Raw genomic sequence first — 18,333 nt, 5'->3', positions numbered from 1 at the left:
CTGAGTCTGAGACCCCCGCTGGGAGCATCACAGCCTCACCCCACTCCTGGCCAACTAGCGCCAGGTGGGCCTCGGGGCTTTGGGAGACCAGTCCGAGCAGACCATTGACTCGGTCAAAAGTGATCACATTAAAAACTCATGTTCCCAAGATACAAGCACATTAAATCAATTTCAATGTAACAGAGCTTCTTCCATTTCACAACAAAATGAGGTTCTTAAAGGACACTACCCTTGATCCAGTAACTTCGCTTCCGGAAAGCTCGTTGCAAAGAAAGCAAGCTAAAGGCAGAAAAACGTCCACATGGAAAGCGTTTGGGAGCACAGGTGGGGGGTTCAGGGCATCCCCCAGATGGCCCGAGGCCTCCAAGCCAGAAAGCATGTGAAGCCGGAAATGGACGGGAAAATGAATCAAACTTAATGATCAATTAATTAGCTATATAACAAAATATATGTACCTGGTCAAAAGTTTAAAATGCCAAGTTCAAAATCATTAAGTGATAGTGTTCTAGGTGACTTTTCTTTGTTCTCATTTCCCTGCTGTTTCTATGTTTTATTTATGACTACATATTCCTCGAATAGAAATGTTTAGAAATCTACATTTCTTTAAAACTAGGCAGAAAATTGGGAAGATCAGTTCCTGCTTATCAGTTAATTTAAGATTTGGAGATGAAAAAATTTTGAACATCTTCAAATTAATTTTTTTGACTTCACCTCTACTGGCAAACAGAATCGTCAAAATAAACATGAAAGGAAAATAATGAGGCTTGCACCCGTCTGTTTTCATAAATCCCTGTAGCACTTCAAAATTCACTCTTTCTCTGCCCACAACCTTCCCAAGCACGCGTCTGCATGTGCTACATGGATTGTTTATATGATGCGTGCAAAGTGCTAAAAACACTGACTGCACAACAGTCATGTCAAACATCTCCAACTTTGAATAAATATTTCAAAATACGACACAAGGGCCTTTAGAAAAATAGGACAAAATAATCTTTAAAATGCTCAGTGAGATCGCTGAAAAAACGCAGATGAATTTAGGGGTCTGGGAATGACCCCCGCGGGGAGCCCCTGCTCAAGAGCAGCAGTTTCCCTGGCACCCAGGGCAGCTGCCCCCGGTGAGGACCCGCTGCTGGGCTGTGCGGGGCCTGCTGCAGGCTTGACTTTCTTCCACACAGAGAAAGTGGAAGCAAACGCGATGGCTGTGAGCTGTGCTGTGTGCTCAGGCAAGGTCCTCGCGCTGAGGCCGGGGGACCAGGGAGGGAAGCCAGCCTTAGGCTGACACCAGCAGCACCAGTCATGGCACACACAGAAAGTGCTTTGGCCTCTCTGGCAGGCGGGGCCCAGGGCGATTACTTGGGGAGCTGCAAAGGTGCCCAGGTCATCGTCCAGCCTCTGGCCCCCTGGGACTCCAGCCAATCTCCCCAAGCCACGCCCTCACTGCATATGCATGACCCCTCGCCGCATATGCATGACCCCACTGCATATGCACGCCGGCCTCCTGGCCCGCCCCGCCCCCAGCGAGCGCGCAGACACGCAGCGCTGCTCCGGACTACTGGAGGGCAAAGCCTGCTGTGGCTCTGGGCAGGGAAGGCGCAGACCCCTCCGGCCAGACCGCCCAGCCCTGCCGGCCCGAGTTCCTCCTGCCAGCAACTGGCTCCTATGAAGTCCTCAAAGGCACCCCAGCGCGGTAGAAGCACCCGGAGAAATGCCAGCCAGCGTTACCTGTATCAGGAGTCCCTGCTGCTCAGGTGAGCCCCTCCTGCCCGTGGCGGGCTCCCAGCGTGGGCTCCCTTTGGAATGAGCCAGAAACTTCCTTCTCGGGGGCTTGTGCAGCGGGCTGGGAACGAGCAGTGCCGCCTGTGTCCTGGCCGGGCCCCCAGCGCAGCGCCTGCACCCCGCCTGGCTTTGCGCGCCTCCTCCCCACCTGCCCCATCTGCTCCTCTGCTTCCCGCATCTGCTGGTCCAGCGCAGGGAGCACAAGGGTCCGTGGGGAGGCCGCCACACTCCCGCAGAGGCAGAGAAAGTCCCCCAAAGCCAGTGGACGGCTCCTCCTCTCAGAGCATCTGTGATCACAGGGCAGGGGGCTCACCCCAAACAGCCGGCGCAGCGGCTCCTGGGGCGTGGGCTGCGAGGCTTCAGGGAGGGAGGGTGGCGGCTCCCTGGCCTCCCTGTCACAGCCACCGCTGCCTCCCGTCCAGCTCCTCCTGGGCTGCAGGGGTCTCTGGTGCACAGTTTGGTTTTCATTTCTTTCCCCGCCTGAGTGGGGTCGAGAGGGAGTCCGTCTCCACAACCAGCTGATTATTTCCCTGAGCCTGAAAAAGAAATTGCTTCGCCACCAGCATCGCCGTCACCCCCTCCCTCCCCGTGTCCTCATCGGGAGCAGCCACACACCGGCCTGCCCCCCAGGCCTGGCCCACCGGGGTCTCGGTGCCGCTGACTGCTGCACCCCGCAGCCCCTGCCCCAGATGGGGCGGACACGCCCGCCAAGGGGCCGCCGCTAACCAGGCTCCCCGCTTCCCCGACCCGCTCAGCAGCCTGAATGAGGCCGACGAGGCGGGGGACGGCGCTGACCCCGAGGAGGTCTTCCAGAACATACAGCTCCAGAAGGACCTCATGGCCAGCCTCCGCTGCCGGCCCTGGAGCATGGGGCGGAAGCTGCAGGCCCTGCGGTGAGGGGCTGGCGGGGGTGCCAAGAGGGCCTGGCGCTGGGCCCAGCGGGGTGCGGCGAGGGTGGAGGGAAAGGAGCGGCTATTCCGGTGTCTGGAGGACTCGGCCTGTGGCTCACGGCGGGGGCGGGGATGGGGGGTGGCACCACCGGAGGCTCCCGCTGCTGTCGGAGCGGAAAGGGCCACCTTGAAGGTGACCTTCGTCCCCAGCCTCCTGTGGCGCATGGCACTGGGCTGGTTCTCTGACCCTCTGGGTGTGGTTTGCACCCCTAGCCCCGAGCTCAGGCCATCTTCAAGGGCCCCCATGTAGGCAGATATGGGGCCTGCCCCAAAGTGGCGGGGGGGTCAGCACAGGGTCCCTGCTCCCCCAGGGGGCGTCCCCACCTGGCACGGCTTGGGAGGTGTCTGTGGGGCCTGGGTGCCAGCACCCCACATTTACACGGAAGCATCGGGCTTCCTAGCCCCAAACCAAGCAGGAGCCCATGGCTTTGGGAAGGGGCCTGTGGCCCTTTGGGCTCCGTGGGGCGCAGACCAGCTCCTTGCTCACCTTGGCCAGGGGCCGGGGCTGCCCCGGAGGCCAGGCTGCCCGCGCCAGACCCGGTGGCTTGAGAAAGTCCCTCCTCTCAGGTGTGGCGATTAATTCGCTGTTTTCTGTAAACCCGTCCCCCGACACTGCGCGTGCTCCCAGGGAGCCGGAGCGTGATGGGTCTGTGGGGCCCATCCCCGGCACCTCCCCGACCTGGGGGGTGACCCACGTCCTCACGACCCCGAGTCTCCCCACCAGCTAACACCGCCCCCCCGCCCCCGGCAGGCGCGCCAAGGAGATCGTGCTGCGGTTCGAGGGGAGGCTGACGCGGACACGCGGCTACCAGGCGGCAGGCGCCGAGGTGAGGAGGTGAGGGCCCGGCTGGGTCTGCCCGGGCGGCCCGCGGGCCTGAGGAGCAGAGGGTGTGGGGCGGGTCCCCCAGCACGGCCTTTTGCCCTGAGCCTCGCTCGGGAACTGTGAGGCCCTTTCCTGCCTGCCCTGGCCATGAGTTGGGGCCCCGGCCACCTCCCTTGAGCAGCCCCCGAGGTTCTGTGGGCGACACTCCCCATTCAGCAGCTCAGAGCTCAAGCACAGCAGATTGAAATTGCCAGTTTCTAAGGACATTTCAGTCATATGTTTAGAAGGTGAAGAAACCGTGTCTCCCCCTGTGACCCCACGCCCCTCAGAGGGGCTCCGTACGCTCTCACGCTGCTGCCGGGAGCGCACAGCTTTCTCGCCAGGACCGCAGACTCCGAGAGCGCTGGCCTGCCTTTTTCTCACTTGCCGCCATGAGGACAGTCCCGTGTTGCTGTCTGTATGGTTTTTATACTTAGATTTCCGGGGCGGCCGCGCTGGTCGAGCAGGGAACATGTGGACGGCTCCCTGCCTGCGGGTGCCTATTTAAATGGCGTCTGTTTTGTTACTGCCGTCATGCTGCAAAGAGCGCCTGTGCGGTCACAGCTTGTCTCTCCTTCTGAATTCTTTCCCTAGGATAAGAATCAGGACTAGGGTCACTTAGCAAACCCCCAGCCTGTACCCCGTCCCGGCCGCGCCCTCCCTGCACTGCTCGGGCGGTGCTCACGCCTTAGTGATTTTCACCGCCAAGAATGACGGGTGCCCCGGCACAGGCTCTGCAGCGAAGATAGCGCCAGCATGACAGTTCACACTAAAACCCATCGTGAAGTTTACATAACTGGAAAATTATAAAGCCTCGGAGAATCCCCGCAATTCCGCTGGGCCTTCTCATTCCCAGACCCCCTGAAAACACCCCCCCTGAGTGCCGGAAGGGCTGTGTCTCCTCGGGCCTGTCCCCCAGGCGGGGCCGGCGCGTGGGCGCCAGCCCAGGGCCTCCTCAGCTGCGTGCTCCGGGCCTGCCCGCCTCCAGGCCACACCTGCGCACACTGCATGGGGTGGGGGCCCCCACCTGAGGGCAACGGCCCCCCTGACGTACAGCCTCTGGTGGCAGCGCCAGACCCCGAGGACCTAACAGACCAGGCTCCTCAGGGTCCTCCGCCCACTCTGATCCCTCGGGCTTCCCCGCTGGAGATGGGGGTCGAGGAGGGGCCCCCCTCCCGCCAGGGCGCCCTGCCTGAGGCTCCTCCCCCCACGCGGAATGGCGCCCTCCACCTTTCTATTCTGGGAACCGTGTCTGTGGGTGTTTGACACAAACCCGAGGACGGAGTGGCCAGACGGCGCTAGACGGGTGGAGACGCGGCCGCACCGAGGCCGGGCGATGGCGGATGGCACCTGCTGCCATCCAGAGCTCCCCAGGTGTGAGTCTTGCAGGGCGCCAGAGGCACTCCCCGTGCCCTGCGTGCCCGTGACCAGCTTCTCGCCCGCCTGCAGCTCTGGCGGAGGCTCGCGCGGCGGGCCAGCAACTGCGCCGGGGCCTTCGTCCCCTGGGAGACGCGCATCAAGAGGATCGAGAGTGAGTGCCGGCGCCTGGGGGAGGGGCTGGGGCAGCCGAGGGGGCTGATGCCACCAGGCTGCGTGGACTGGCTGGAGGTGGGCAACAGTCGGTCCCCACCCCACACCCCTTCCCGCGCCCCCTTCGCACCAGCTCGGGCGCGGTCTGTGCTGAGCCGGCGGCGTGGGCCGCTCTGTCTCGCCCTCCAGGCCACTTTGGGTCCGGGGTCGCCTCCTACTTCATATTCCTGCGGTGGCTGGTCGGCCTCAACATCGTGCTGGCCGCCATGACGGGCGCCTTCGTTGTCGTCCCCGAGGTGAGGGCCCCGGGCCAGGGGCGGGGCTGAGGCCTGCAGGCCGCGGCCACCCAGTGCCCTTTCCGTGGGGCCGAGGGTGGCCGTGGGGGCTGGCCTGTCGGGGCTGACCTGCTCGGGGCGCCTGCGCGGGCTGCGTGGCTGCGGTCCCGCTAGATTTTACCTGTAGGTGCTGAAATTTGAATTTCACAAACTCTGGGCATCACGGAGTGCTCCTCTCCCAACCTTGCCCAGCCAGCTAGAAACCACGTCCTCGCCCGCGGCCCTGGCAGGGGTGGCCACAAGCGGCCCGGGCGCGGGGCCCACTGTGGCGCTGAAGCTGCTTCCCGTGAGCTCTGTCTCAGGAAGCAAACAGGCCGGCCCTGCGCACTGGGCAGCCGCGGCCTCCGCCCGCGCCTCCTGCTCTCCCAGGGCGGCACCCAGGCAGGCCCTGGTGTCCCCGCGGCGACCCCCGGCCGTGGAGCCTAGCCCCTCCCGGGGCCTCTCGCCAAGGACCCAGAACCCCTCCCTCTGGCAGCTCATCGCCGGCCAGCCCTTGGGGAGCACGGCCAGCAAGACCATCCCGAAGGAGCACATTGCCTCGGCCCAAGACCTGGACACCGTCTGGTCCCTGGGGGTAAGGCTGTGCGGGCGCCCAGGTTTGGAGGCTGAGGGTGCAGTTCTGGGCTCTGGGGACCGATGACGCCGCCTCTCGCTCCCCTCTCCCCCTCCCGCTGCCCAGGGCTACCTGCAGTACTCCGTGCTCTTCTACGGCTACTACGGCAGCGAGCGGCGCATCGGGCGGGCCGGCTACCGGCTGCCCCTGGCCTACTTCCTGGTGGGGATGGCCGTGTTCGCATACAGCTTCATCGTCCTCCTAAAAAAGTGAGCTGCCCGGCGGGTCCTGGGGAGGGGGCTGGGGTGCCAGGCGGCCCTCCCCTCCACGGCTCAGGGCCAGGCCCCGGCCTCTCCTCCTGAGACCCTCTGCCCTTGCGCAGGATGGCGAAGAACTCCCGCACCAGCCTGGCCAGCGCGCCCAACCAGAGCTACACCTTCTGCTGGCGGGTGCTTTGCGCCTGGGACTACCTCATCGGGAGCCCCGAGGCTGCAGAGAGCAAGACCGCGGCCATCGTGAACAGCATCCGAGTGAGTGAGGCCCTGGCCAGACGGGGACAGGGCTGGGGCAGGGGTGAGGGGCAGGGAGCTGGGGCAGGGGTGAGGGGTGAGGGGCAGGGAGCAGGGGCAGGGGTGAGGGGCAGGGAGCTGGGGCAGGGGTGAGGGGTGAGGGCCAGGGAGCAGGGGTGAGGGGCAGGGAGCTGGGGCAGGGGTGAGGGGTGAGGGGCAGGGAGCAGGGGCAGGGAGCTGGGGCAGGGGTGAGGGGCAAGGAGCAGGGCCCACAGAGGGGATCAACCCATGTGGACACTGGATGGGAGGTGAAAGCAGAGTCTGGGGGTACTCTTCGCTCAGAGGAGCTGCTCCTCCCACACTTTCACCCCAAAATGCACCCTCAGCTGAGCAAGCACCCCACCCCACTGCAGGCCCAGAGAGGAGTCCTCCAGGCTCCGGCGAGACCAGAGGAGGGAAGGATGCTTCAGGGGCAGGGTTTGGGGATCCGCTGGGGCTGGGGCACCCACTTGCAGCAGGGCAGGACCGAGAGGGGACGGGGTTCTCCCCGGGGGGCTGTATCCCCACCTGCCCCTGCGGCTGGGGTCTCCCTCCATGCCTCGCGCAGCCCAAACGCCTCCCGCCGTCCTGGTCAGCGGCAGACGTGCCCCAGGCCCAAGGCTGTGTCCTTCACGGGCCTCCCACACATTGCGGGGTCCCCGTGCTGCCAGCACCCTAGCACGCGAGGTGGGGCGGGGCGGAGGCACCCGGGGCGTCTGCGTCTGGCCGGTCTGTTGGCTCTGCCCTCTGTGCTGCTGGGGTTTTGGTCTTTTCCTCATGAAGTGCAGGTTAAGCCGGAGCTTACCGAGTCCCTCCTCCCTGACTGGCCTGTCGGTGCTCCCTGCGGCCCTTAATCACCCCGGCAGGTCTGCGGGGTGACGTTTCCTCAGGATGCAAACCAAGTAGCCGGCCTTTGTGCCAGCAGGAGCGACCCCCGACCCCCCCAGACCACCAGTGCCTCTTTCAGCTCTGCCGTGGCCTCCTGCAGCCTAGACCCTGCGTGCGGGGCATGGCCACCCCCCGCCCTGGAGGCTTCCTGAGGATGGACGCTCAATCGTGGCCCCGGCTGAGCCTGTCTGTCTCCGCAGGAGGCCATCCTGGAGGAGCAGGAAAAGAAGAAGAGCAAGAACCTGTAAGTGCTCCCCTGCCAGGTGCTCCCCTCCCAGGGCTGGCCCCTGTGGAGGGCCTGGCTGGCAGTCACGGTCAGGTTCACGGTCACCGCCCTGCATTTTCAGGGTTTCGGGGGCGGGGTGGGGGTGGCTCCCCCTTTCGCAGAGCCCTGCGGGGTGAGAGGCGCCGGGTGAGGGGTCCCGAGTCGGCCAGCTCCCTCCCTCCCGTCCTGATGACAGGGCGTGCTAGCACCCCAGGGCGCCACACGCTTGCTCACCCAGCCGTCTTGCGGGCACTCCGCCCCGGAGCTGCCGCAGGGTGGGGAGGGAGAAGAGGCTGCTCAGGGCCCTGATGTGAAATGAGGCTGGAGCCCCGCTCGGGCGGCCCTCCCCGGCTCTCCCCCCACCTCCTCCTTCCGCCTCCCTGTCCCCCTCCCTCTGCTGGGCACAGCAACCTCACACCCCATCAAACAACTCCACTTTAAGCGGTAAAGTGAGGACTGACACCCCCGTCCTCAGAGCTCCAAACTCACGGGTGCCTATTCGTGTGTTGAAGGGCCCGGGCGGGCTGGGGCCGGTTGGGGCTGCAGGGTGGGGCCTGGGTTCGCTGCCGACCTCTGCGGGAGGAGGGCTGTGGGGACATCAGGTGGGGCGAGGCCGGCAGCCCCGTGTGTCCCGCCCCCAGGGCCGTGACCGTGTGCCTGAGGGCCGCCGCCAACGTGCTGGTGCTGGTGTCGCTGGCCGGCAGCATCTACCTCATCTACTTCGTGGTGGACCGGTCCCAGAAGCTAGAGCGCTCCAAGGCAGAGCTGACGCTGTGGGAGAAGAACGAGGTTCGGCCGCCGGGATCTCACGCACCCGGAGGGAGGGACCCGTCTTCCCCGAGTTGGAGGGGGGAGGCTTGGACACGCCCACCTCGCCAGCTGGCCCGCCCCCCCGGTTTGCAGGACCGCTCCCCAGCCTGGGCCCTCCGGCGAGGCTCCCTCCCGGCCCTGGCCACAGGCGCCCCTGGTGTCTGAACTGCCCCCGCCGGCCCAGCCCCCCCGCCCCCCCTGCTGCCCGGCCCTGCCCCCTGCCCCCGGCAGCTGCCCCAGGGACGGGCCCAGGTGATGTATGAGGCTGACAGGTCTCCAGAGACTGCCCGGAGAGCTGGGCTCCACTCACTGCAGTCTTGAGCCACAGCAGCAGCAACGCTGCGCCCAGACCACCTCAGTGAAAGCCGTCTGCACCCTTGGGTGCCCGCCCTTCGCAGCCATGGTGCCTGCCCGTCCGCCCTCAGTCCTAGCTCCGGCAGCACCCGAGGCACTGGGCACCCTCTGCTCATGCTGACAGAGTCACGGGAAAGGTGCAGAGAGAGGGCAGGTAGACAGGGAAGCAGAAGGTAGGCAGACAGGTGGGTAGAAGACAGGCAGGCGGACAGACGGACAGGCAGAGGGAGGGGGCACATGACCCAGACGCCAGCTCAGGCCACACCCCAGCTGCCTCTCCCTCCGGCCCGTCATTCCCAGGGGCAGAGGAGTGAGAAAGGAGGTCCCGGGTCTCCAGCTGCCCTGTGCAGAGACTGGGGAGTGGCCGCTGGGCCCCCGCTCTGCTCCTGACCCTCATGCCCCTCCTTCTCCCATGGGGTCGGGAGCAGCCCCAGGTGGCAGAACACCCAGGACAGGGGTGTCTTCAGGTCGGGGGGACAGACCAGGTGGCTTGGCAGAGGTTGGGGGGAGGGCCTCACATGCCCGGGCCTGGTGGGGCGACAGCAGGGCCCCGGGCTGGGCAGCTGGGGACCGGGCGCTCCCGTGCAGGCAAGCGTGGTGGTCTCCCTGGTGACCATGCTGGCGCCATCCGCCTTCGACCTCATCGCCGCCTTGGAGACGTACCACCCGAGAACCACGCTGCGCGTCCAGCTGGCCAGGTAGGCCCCGGCCCACCGCCTGGGGGACCTGCGTCCCTGGAGAGCCGCCACAACGGGGCACCTCCTGTGGGTGCAGCGGTGCGGGGGGAGCAGGGCAACAAGGACGGAGCGACGCAGGAGAAGGCAAGGAAGAGGAGCCGTGGGGGGGGAGGGCAGAGGGGAGGAGGAGGGTCACAGGAGACCAGCTGAAGAGAAAGGGCGAGCAGGTGGAGACAGCAGCGGCCTCCCAGCCCTAGGCTAGCCCCAGCCTAGCAAGACCTGCTGAGGGTGCCCCAAGGGGCGTGCCTTAGCCGAGCGGCCGCCCGGTCTGGGGAGGGCCCCGGGACACGGGGGTCCAACAGCCCACTGCACTCTGGCCCCGGCCCCAGCGCTGCTTCCAGGACAGCCCCCTCTCCTCCCTGGACAGCCACCTCGGCCACAGCTGAAGGGGCATCTTGGGGTACAATTGGGCCAAACAGGCAGCGTGGGCTCTCCCCCTCGCCGCCCACCCCAGCTCTCATGCCTACCCTTGCCCACTTGGGGACAGTCACTCAGATGCCCAGAGCCCCTCCTGCTGGCCACGCTGCTGCCCAGCCTCTGGACACTCCCCCAGGCTGGCTTCACCCGTCCCCTGCAGCCACAGCGCTGGACCCAGAATCTGGGGCCTTAATGCCCACCCTGAGTCTGAAGGCGTCCAGGCGTGCACCCCCCGGCCACAGCAGGGGCCCCTGAACTGCGAGGCCCAGAGCCCAGCGAGCCTGGGGCGTCCCTCAGCCAGCTCCTTCTTTCAGGGTCCTCGTGCTCTACCTGGGCAACCTCTACAGCCTGATCATCGCACTCCTGGACAAGGTGACCAGCATGAGCACAGAGGTGAGAGCTCGACCTGGCAGCTGCCCACTGGCCACGCGCTGCCCCCAGGCCGATGTGCAGCCGCACCCCCACCACCTTGCTGTCCCGTAGGACGCAGCTGCCACAAACAGCACGAGGCCCGGCCTGCCCCCTCCCACCTTCCTCGCCACCAGGACAGCCCCGGCGGCGGCCCGCACTCCCAACTACGGCTGGCCACCTGCGGAGGCCAACGGGACCGGGGCCCCCGCACACAGCTCGCCGGGCGCCTGCTGGGAGACCTATGTGGGCCAGGTGCGCCGCCGTCCCGCCTCCGAGCCAGCGTCGGGAGAGGCAGGTGGGCTCAGAGAGGGCCAGGGCTCGCGGGTCTCGAGATGCAGCACGAGGACGCACAGGCAGGAGCAGGGCTGTCCCCCACCGCCCTCAGAGACACCGACAAGGAAACTGAGGCATGCAGGCCCAGCAGCTGCCGAGGACCCAGGGCGCAGGCCTAAGCCAGGCCCTCCTGCTCACCCTCATGAGGCCTATGCAGCCAGCCCCCCCGGGCACCCCCGTGCGGCGGAGCCCCCTGGTCACCCATGAAGGGTCTTCTGTGCTCGGGGCCGCAGGCCGGGTCCCTCTTAGCCTTGCGTGGTGTTGGCCTCTGACCCCAGACTCACAGACAAATAAGCGCACGTCACTGAGCACCCGCTTGGCTGAGGGCTGCACTCTGGAGGGCCCCGGCTCGGCCCAGGGGAATGAGAAAGGTGGGTCCTGCCCGGAGGGGCGGGGGCCGGGCGGGGCCGGTGGTCCCAGGACGCTGCCTTTCAGGAGATGCTGAAACTCTCAGTCATTGACATGCTGTTCACCGCGGCCAGCGTCCTGCTCATCGACTTCCTCCGCGGGCTCCTGGTGCGGTACTTGAGCGACTGCTGGTGCTGGGACCTGGAAAGCAAGTTTGTGAGTAGACAACCCCCCTCCTGCTGGGCGGCACACTCCTGGGGGGCAGAGTCACTCCTGGGGGCCTGTCGGGGTGCAGTCGGCCATGCGCTGACCCCAGGGGCTGCGGAGGACTTGGGACGGTTCCACAGAGGCTCCCCTCCCGCAGCCGGAGTACGGGGAGTTCAAGATCGCGGAGAATGTGCTGCATCTGGCCTACAACCAGGGCATGATCTGGTAGGCACGCCTGGCTGTGGGCAGCTTGGGGCGACAGCCAGGGGGTGTCGAAGTGTGTGCGGGGAGCCCTTGCTGCGCGGTGGGGTCCCCTGGCTGCGGCAACTGCAAGCTACTGCCCTAGTGGCGGGTCCCGCCCTGCGGGGCGCTCGGTGTGGACGAGGGGCTGCCCTGCCACTGGCTGTGTCTCCACATAAATGGCTTCCTTTTCCCAGCACCGCCTGCCCACAAACTTGGGCGACTGGCCCCTCCTTCCCTATCACAGGAGGGTAAATGAGCTAAAATGGGCGAGGAGCTGTCCGGAAAACAAGGCCTGTGCACCCCGTGGCCTGGCCAGCCCTCCCTGCAGTGGAGCCCTGGCAGGCACAGCTTCTGCCCACCCCCCCCGCCCCAGGGGGCTTTGCCTGCCAAGCACAGAGGCCAGGCGGGTGCATCCCTGGAACGCTGCCCATCTGCAGGGCGGGTCTGCTCCAGAGGCCAGTGGGCCTCAGACCTAGGGCCTCTGCGGGTCTGGAACGCCTGGTCTCTGCTGACCGGGTCCGGCCTCCAGGATGGGGGCCTTCTTCTCCCCGTGCCTCCCAGCCTTCAACGTCCTCAAGCTGATCGGGCTCATGTACCTGCGGAGCTGGGCTGTGCTCACCTGCAACGTGCCCCACCAGCAGGTGTTCCGGGCGTCCAGGTCAGTGAGGGCAGGCTGGCCCGTGCCGCCGCTGGGTAGGGAGTGGCCGCGGCCCCCGCCAGGCCCAGGTGTCCGCTGTCAGTCTATGCCCAGAAGCCCTGGCGCCCCACCCAGCTACTTGGCCTCCCAAGAAGCTCGGCGCGTTTCCTGACGTCCGAGCACCTGCGGGGACGCCAGCTGGACCAGAGAGGCCATCAGGAGGCGGCGGGCAGGCAGGCACTCAGCCGTTCCGCCACTGCCCGCTGCACGTGCCACTCCCTGGCAGCCGCGCAGAGCTTTGCATCACATGCACGGTGCAGAGCTGGCCGCCTGCCCTGGGGCTCCGTGTGGCCATCCTCAGGACATGCACTGCCTTGGGCCCAGAAGAAGCCGAGCTGCCTGCAGGGCCGGCGGCTGGGCCACAAGCAGGCAGGACAGGGAAGCCATGGCGCAGGTGAAACGCCCCACCCAGTGCCCAGCAGTCACTGCCTGAGCCATCAGGGTGGGCAGAGGGGTGGGGCAGCCCCCTTGGTGTGAGGGCCTAGGTGGACAGCCCAGGCCTGAGACCCCTCCACGGCCAAGCTGGAGCCTTAAGGGTGGTGCAGGGGGGCCGAGGCGTCACCCCTCTCGGTTTGAAGGGGACAGTGCCTGCAGATGGACAGGGCTGGACGAGCCCCAAGTGCTGGACGCGGCTATCAGGCACCCGCTGGCGAGCGGGGAGCGGCTGCCTCTGGCCTAGCGGGCCGGGCTGTGCTTGAGGGGCTGCCTGGCTCTGCAGATCCAACAACTTCTACCTGGGCACGCTCCTGTTCATGCTCTTCCTCTGCATGCTGCCCACCGTCTTCGCCATCGCCCGCTACAAGCCATCAGTGGGCTGCGGGCCCTTCAGGTGGGTCCTGCCCCCGGCCCCACCCTGGGCCCTGCCCTAGGGCCCTGACCCCCGGGCCCCGCAGGGAGAACGCCAAGGACGTGGCCGGCCACATCCAGCGTCCGCAGGCCCCAGTGCGTGTGCGCGCTTAGCACCGCCCGCGGGAGGGGCCTCGGATCGCAGCTGCCCAGGGCGGACTCTGCCGGCGACTGGCTTGCAGGCCGGCTCGCGAGCCCCCACCCCGTGGACGGCTGCGGCGCCCCTGCCCACGCCACCTGCGCTGCTGCCCTTCCTCGCAGTGGACAGGAGAGGATGTACGACATCGTGGCCGAGGCGGTCGAGGAGGACCTCCCCGCCTGGGTGGGCTCCGTGCTCGGCCACGTGGGCAGCCCGGCGGTCATCGCGCCGGCCGTGCTGCTGCTGCTGTGAGTGGCTACCGGGCGGGCCTGGGGAGGGCTGGGCGGGCCGGGAGTCGGGGGGGTCCGGCCACTCCACCCTGCTTGTGTGAACAGGGCGGCCCAGGGCTGGCGGCTCCACAGCCCCTTCCTCTCCGCTGCCACCACCACGCTCAGTTACGGGGGCGGGGGCTGTGGAAGGCGGGGGGGCGGGGGTAGCCCCGTCCCAGCAAGGCGGCGGAGGGCTTGGGCGCGATCCCCGGGGGGGTGGCCGTGCAGCCGGCCGGCCCCACCAACGCTCCGCCTCCGCCGCAGCATGCTGGTCTACTACCTCCAGAGCGTCGCCCGCTCCCTGCGGCTCAGCAACCAGCAGCTGAAGGCGCAGATCCAACAGGCAAGTGCCCCCTGTGGGGAGCCGGGCCCGGCCATGCCCCCGCAGACCCTCTGGCCCCCAGGAACCCCAGAGCCCTCTAGTGGCCAGTGGAGTCTGCCCGCCCAGGGGTGTCTGCTCACCGGTGCCCTCCCTCCCTGCTGACCGCCTCCTGGGGCCACAGACCTGACCCTGGCGTGGACCGGGAGGGGAGACGCCCCTTCCCACCCCTGTCTACTTGGGCATCTGAGTCAAAGACCCTAAGACCCACCTTCTTCAAATCTGGTTGATTCCATTGTGATTGCCCCCTCCTGTCTGTGTCTGTCACGCAGTCAGAGGGAGACCATGGCTCCCCAACCCCCAGTCTCTCCCCCATGCGCCCCAGGAACCCCCCAGGCCAGGCCCAGGGAGGCCAGTGGGCTCCATAGTGCCAGGTGAAGGGGGCACCTGTGCAGGGCCACGTCCAGCCTCTCTCCCCAGCCGGAACCCCGTGCAAACCACCCCCTACTTCAGTCTTAAACAAGCCACTCCCCTAAATGGCAACTCCCACGCAGAAGCACCCCCAGCTCGCAAGCAGTCACCCAAGAGGTGCCCTGGGTGCAGAGGGTGTCGCTGTGGGGCCTCACTCCCGGGAGCTGGTCCTCACTTTCTCACCCTGCCATGGAAAGCCGTGACTGGCGGAATTTAAGCCCGATCTGTCCGCTGTCCTGGCGTAAAGCTGCCACTCTTGGCGTCAGCATTTATCCCCTCGAGGGCTGGCCAAGTCACGCACACGCCGTCCCCAAGCAGCAGCCCTGGCACCGCCAGAGCCAGAGAAAGGAGCAACCTCTAGCAGTCTTTGTCCCCCAGGAGCATGTATTAGCACTCCCTGTAAATCCAACACAAACGCGGGGCTATCGTTTATATTTCAGGCGAGATCTGAAGATAAGAAAAAGTTCGCCCAGATGGTGGAAGGTGAGGGGGCAGAGGCGCCTGTGCTGGGCCGCAGGGCGTCTGGGGCAGAGGAGCAGGCGCTCCTGACGAGCGGAGGCTTTCCGGCACTGACGGGCACAATGAGCGCCGCTCCGGGGCGGAAGGAAGCCTGCAACTCTCACATCCCGTCGGGACTCAGGATAACCCCAGACATGTCTAAATTCAAAAGTTTTGAAGCAGGAGAGGAAAGGAAGGGCAAAAATCTGGAAGAAGCCCACAGGCGCACTCGTTCACTTCGCACGCTTCTTCCCCAGGCCCACTAGTTACCGCCCGGCCCCCAGGTCCCCCGGGCCTCCCTCAGGCCCCCCAGACCCCCAGGCCTCCCTCAGGCCTCCCTCAGGCCTCTCTCAGGCCCCCCAGGCCCCAGGCCTCCCTCAGGTCCCCCAGGCCTCCCTCAGTTCCCCCTCAGGCCCCCCAGGTCCCCCAAGCCTCCCTCAGGCCCCCCAGGTCCCCAGGCCTCCCTCAGGCCTCCCTCAGGCCCCAAGCCTCAAGCCTCCATAAGGCCTCCCTCAGGTCCCCCAGGCCCCCCATGCCTCCCTCAGGCCTCAGGTCTTCTAGGCCCCCAGGCCTCCCTCAGGCCCCCCAAGCCTCCCTCAGGTGCCTCCCTGGAGCTCTGACCTCTCCAGTGTGTGGGGTGGCAGGTCCAGCTGCAGAACCCCAGCCCGGCAACCTTGCTATGCCCACCGCCTCCAGCTCCCGCACAAGCTGGTCCCCTGGGGGCTCACCTGGGCAGGGAAGGTGAGGGAGAAGGGGGGTGGCCTGAGGGGTGAGTGTGGGCAGCCCCACCCGCCCCGGGATCAGAGCAGCTAAAGCTGGAAGGGCCCAGTGATGCCTGAGCCTGCCCGGGTCTAACCCAGGGCGGGGAGGGCAGCGGGAGGTGACCACTGGGCGGCCTCATGGTTCTGTCAGCCGCTGAGTGTGGTGCTGCAGCTGCCTTGCCCCTCAGAGAGCCCCTCTGAGCATGGAGGGCCCGTTTCCAGCTCTGACCTGGGTCAGAAGCTCTGTGGCCCGTTGCCGCAGCACGGCCTCTCCTGCAGGCTTTATGCACCCACTGTGAAGAGAGAAGGCGGGGCCCCTGCGCCCACCTGGTGGGGCGAGGTGGGGAGGGCTGTGGGGTGCTCCCCGCCCAGGCTGCCACCCTGCCGTCCCCAAGCAGCTGCCTCCTCCAAAGGCAGCTGAGCCCGCCCGTGCGCTCGCCTCACCCTCGCCCGCCCTCTCCGCAGCCTGGGTCCAGCCCCAGGGGGACAGCCCTGCAAGGCCTCCCAAGGACAGTCGGCCGGCCTCCACGTGCCCATCCACGCCCCAGGGCAACGGCGGGGTGCCGCATCCTGACTCAGGCAGCGGGAGTGGCTGGGTGCAAACTGTCACCCGCCCTGCACCCCCAGGGCCCTGGCCCCGGCCGGGCAGCCCCAGTGCACCCCTTCCAGGCACCCGCGGACCCCGGCGGAAGCAGCACCGGGCCAGGTGAGGTGGGGGAGCAGCCGCACCCGGGAGCCGGAGGGCCTGGCCTGCTCCCGGCAGGGAGGGCGCAGCCGGGAAAGTGACTGTCTCCGCGCTCTCAGCGTCCGCACCGGCCAGTCCTGAGCTTTGTGTCAGCGCCGGGCGCGGAAGACGCGCTAGGACCCGGGCTGGGGTGGTGTGGGCGGGGGGCAGGTGGGGGGCCCTCAGCTGGGTCTGCAGGGCACTGCCGGAGGTTTGTTGGGTTTTCAAACCTGTGACCAAGGGCAGGAGGACTTGGAAATCTTGTTACTCCAGTGTGGTCTGCACAGGGTGGGGTCCCCGACTGGCGGGCCTGGGAGGGAGCAGGGGGAGGGCAGGTGCCCCATGACGTGCTGCCTGAGAGCACTTCACCCCCACCCTCCCAGGCAGGTGCCTCCCCGCAAGAAGCCTGCTCACCCCTCATCCCCAAGAGCCCCTGCACCACAGTGCATGGACACCCCTCCCCGCCCAGGGCACCCCGGCCTCCGGGTTGCCCCCTCCGACACCCCTCCCCCTTTCAGGGCGGGCCCCCGAGCTCATACCCACCTCACCCCACAGGTCCCCCCGGGATCCTGGCACCAGCACCTGGGGCCCTCGCCAGGACAGACCCCCTAGCCCCCAGCCGGCACTGAAGCCCATCCAGGCCGTCCACTCAGAACCACTTTTCCGGAAAGACTTTCAGCAAATGGACCCGCGTCTCTGTGGACGGGACATCACGGCCTTCGCAGGAGGCTGGCGGGCCCACGGCCCCAGGTGCTACGTGGTCAGTGAATGTGATGCCCATAGAAGGGCCCGTCCAGCCTGCTGGCCAGAAAGTGCTGCCCAGCCGGATGCCTGGTGCAGCATGGGGGAGACACCCCCCAGGAGCGCCCCCCGCTGTGTGACCCGTGCCTCCCCGCGGGCACGCCCCTCAGGGTCCAGTGGAGCAGCGGCGGTGGCCAGGCGGACGGGCTGCGGCCTGCATCCTCGCTCCCTGGCCGACCTCCGCTGGGACCCCTGCCTCTGTGCTGATGCAGGGCTGGGCCATGGGGCCCCCGAGCGCCAGCGGGGGCAGCTCTCCAAGTCATGGGATGAGAGCTATGCGGGTGGGCGAGGCAGGCCGGGGTGCGGGCGACGGTCACGGGATCCCCAGCACCCCCCCAAGCGCAGGGCCCAGCCCAAGCTCTCACCGCCCCTCACAGATTCAGACTCTGCATCAGCCACGTCCAGCAGTGACCCCCGCAGCAGCAGTGCTGACCATTCCCTGCCCAGTGGGGGCTGGCTCCGGTGGCCTGTGGGCCCTCGAAGTGGGGGGCAACCTGCCCTGGGGCCAGGGCTGCAGGAGCTGGTCTGCTCCCACGTCTAGGCCCCCGGCCCCCACATGCCACGGACCAGCACAGCAGTGAGCGATGAGGTCATCTCAGGGTTGAGAGACTGCGCAGGGTGGTCAGGGATTTGGTTAAAGAAATGACAAACAGACACACTTCAAGAGTGAAAATCTGAGTGTAATTTTATTTGAGTTGGTGACCAGTATATATATGTTTTCTAAAAGCATAGGAATGGCGAGCATCAGTGAAGAAATCAGCTTGCTTATAGGTTTAGCTTATTATTGACAGGGCAGTGATTTACATCTGGACCCAGGCGCAGTCCTAAGTAGTTAGGCTATTAATTTTTCTTTTTGTTTTATATGATTACTTTTTGTTTTAACTACTCACTATTACTATTAATTAACACGGGTGAATTTTACTTTTCACAATGTAATATTTTTATCATTTAGATTAATACAAACTAGGCTAAGTATACAACAGAGAAATTATTAAGCTAGCAGTTCTATTAATACACAGAGTTTAGTAACGTTTCATTTGAATCAGCCTAGTTATTAGATTTCGTATGTTCTTTTTTAATCGCCAAACCAATGACCTTTTAAACAGAGAAAGAGAAAAGATTTTAGAGAGACAGTTGTATTAGAATAAAGTTTGTGGGTCTAGAGAAGGTGAGATAAGTTTCCGTGGGGACAGCATTCCTGTAGTGGCTCCTGGTGGTCGTTAGCTTTCAACAGGCTTCCG

General features: G+C 65.8%; 1 protein-coding gene across 1 annotated transcript; it reads left to right on the top strand.

Moving 5' to 3' along the window:
• Positions 1-1,659: 1,659 nt before the first annotated feature.
• TMC3 (transmembrane channel like 3) lies at positions 1,660-17,633 on the top strand (the record flags this gene model as incomplete). The annotated part of the gene is made up of 22 exons (XM_084254106.1): positions 1,660-1,748; positions 2,532-2,669; positions 3,478-3,553; positions 5,038-5,119; positions 5,308-5,414; positions 5,929-6,027; positions 6,133-6,275; positions 6,389-6,536; positions 7,643-7,686; positions 8,349-8,496; positions 9,460-9,569; positions 10,340-10,418; positions 10,509-10,688; positions 11,205-11,333; positions 11,482-11,549; positions 12,097-12,225; positions 12,983-13,093; positions 13,372-13,497; positions 13,783-13,861; positions 14,749-14,791; positions 16,033-16,273; positions 16,847-17,633. The coding sequence occupies 22 exons, from the start codon at positions 1,660-1,662 to the stop codon at positions 17,631-17,633; spliced, it is 3,156 nt and encodes a 1,051-aa protein (XP_084110232.1).
• Positions 17,634-18,333: the final 700 nt, after the last annotated feature.

The sequence above is a fragment of the Talpa europaea genome (genome assembly GCF_964194135.1).
Source record: "Talpa europaea genome assembly, chromosome: 14".
NCBI lineage: Eukaryota > Metazoa > Chordata > Mammalia > Eulipotyphla > Talpidae > Talpa > Talpa europaea.
This window is presented reverse-complemented; position numbering and strand designations above follow the sequence as displayed.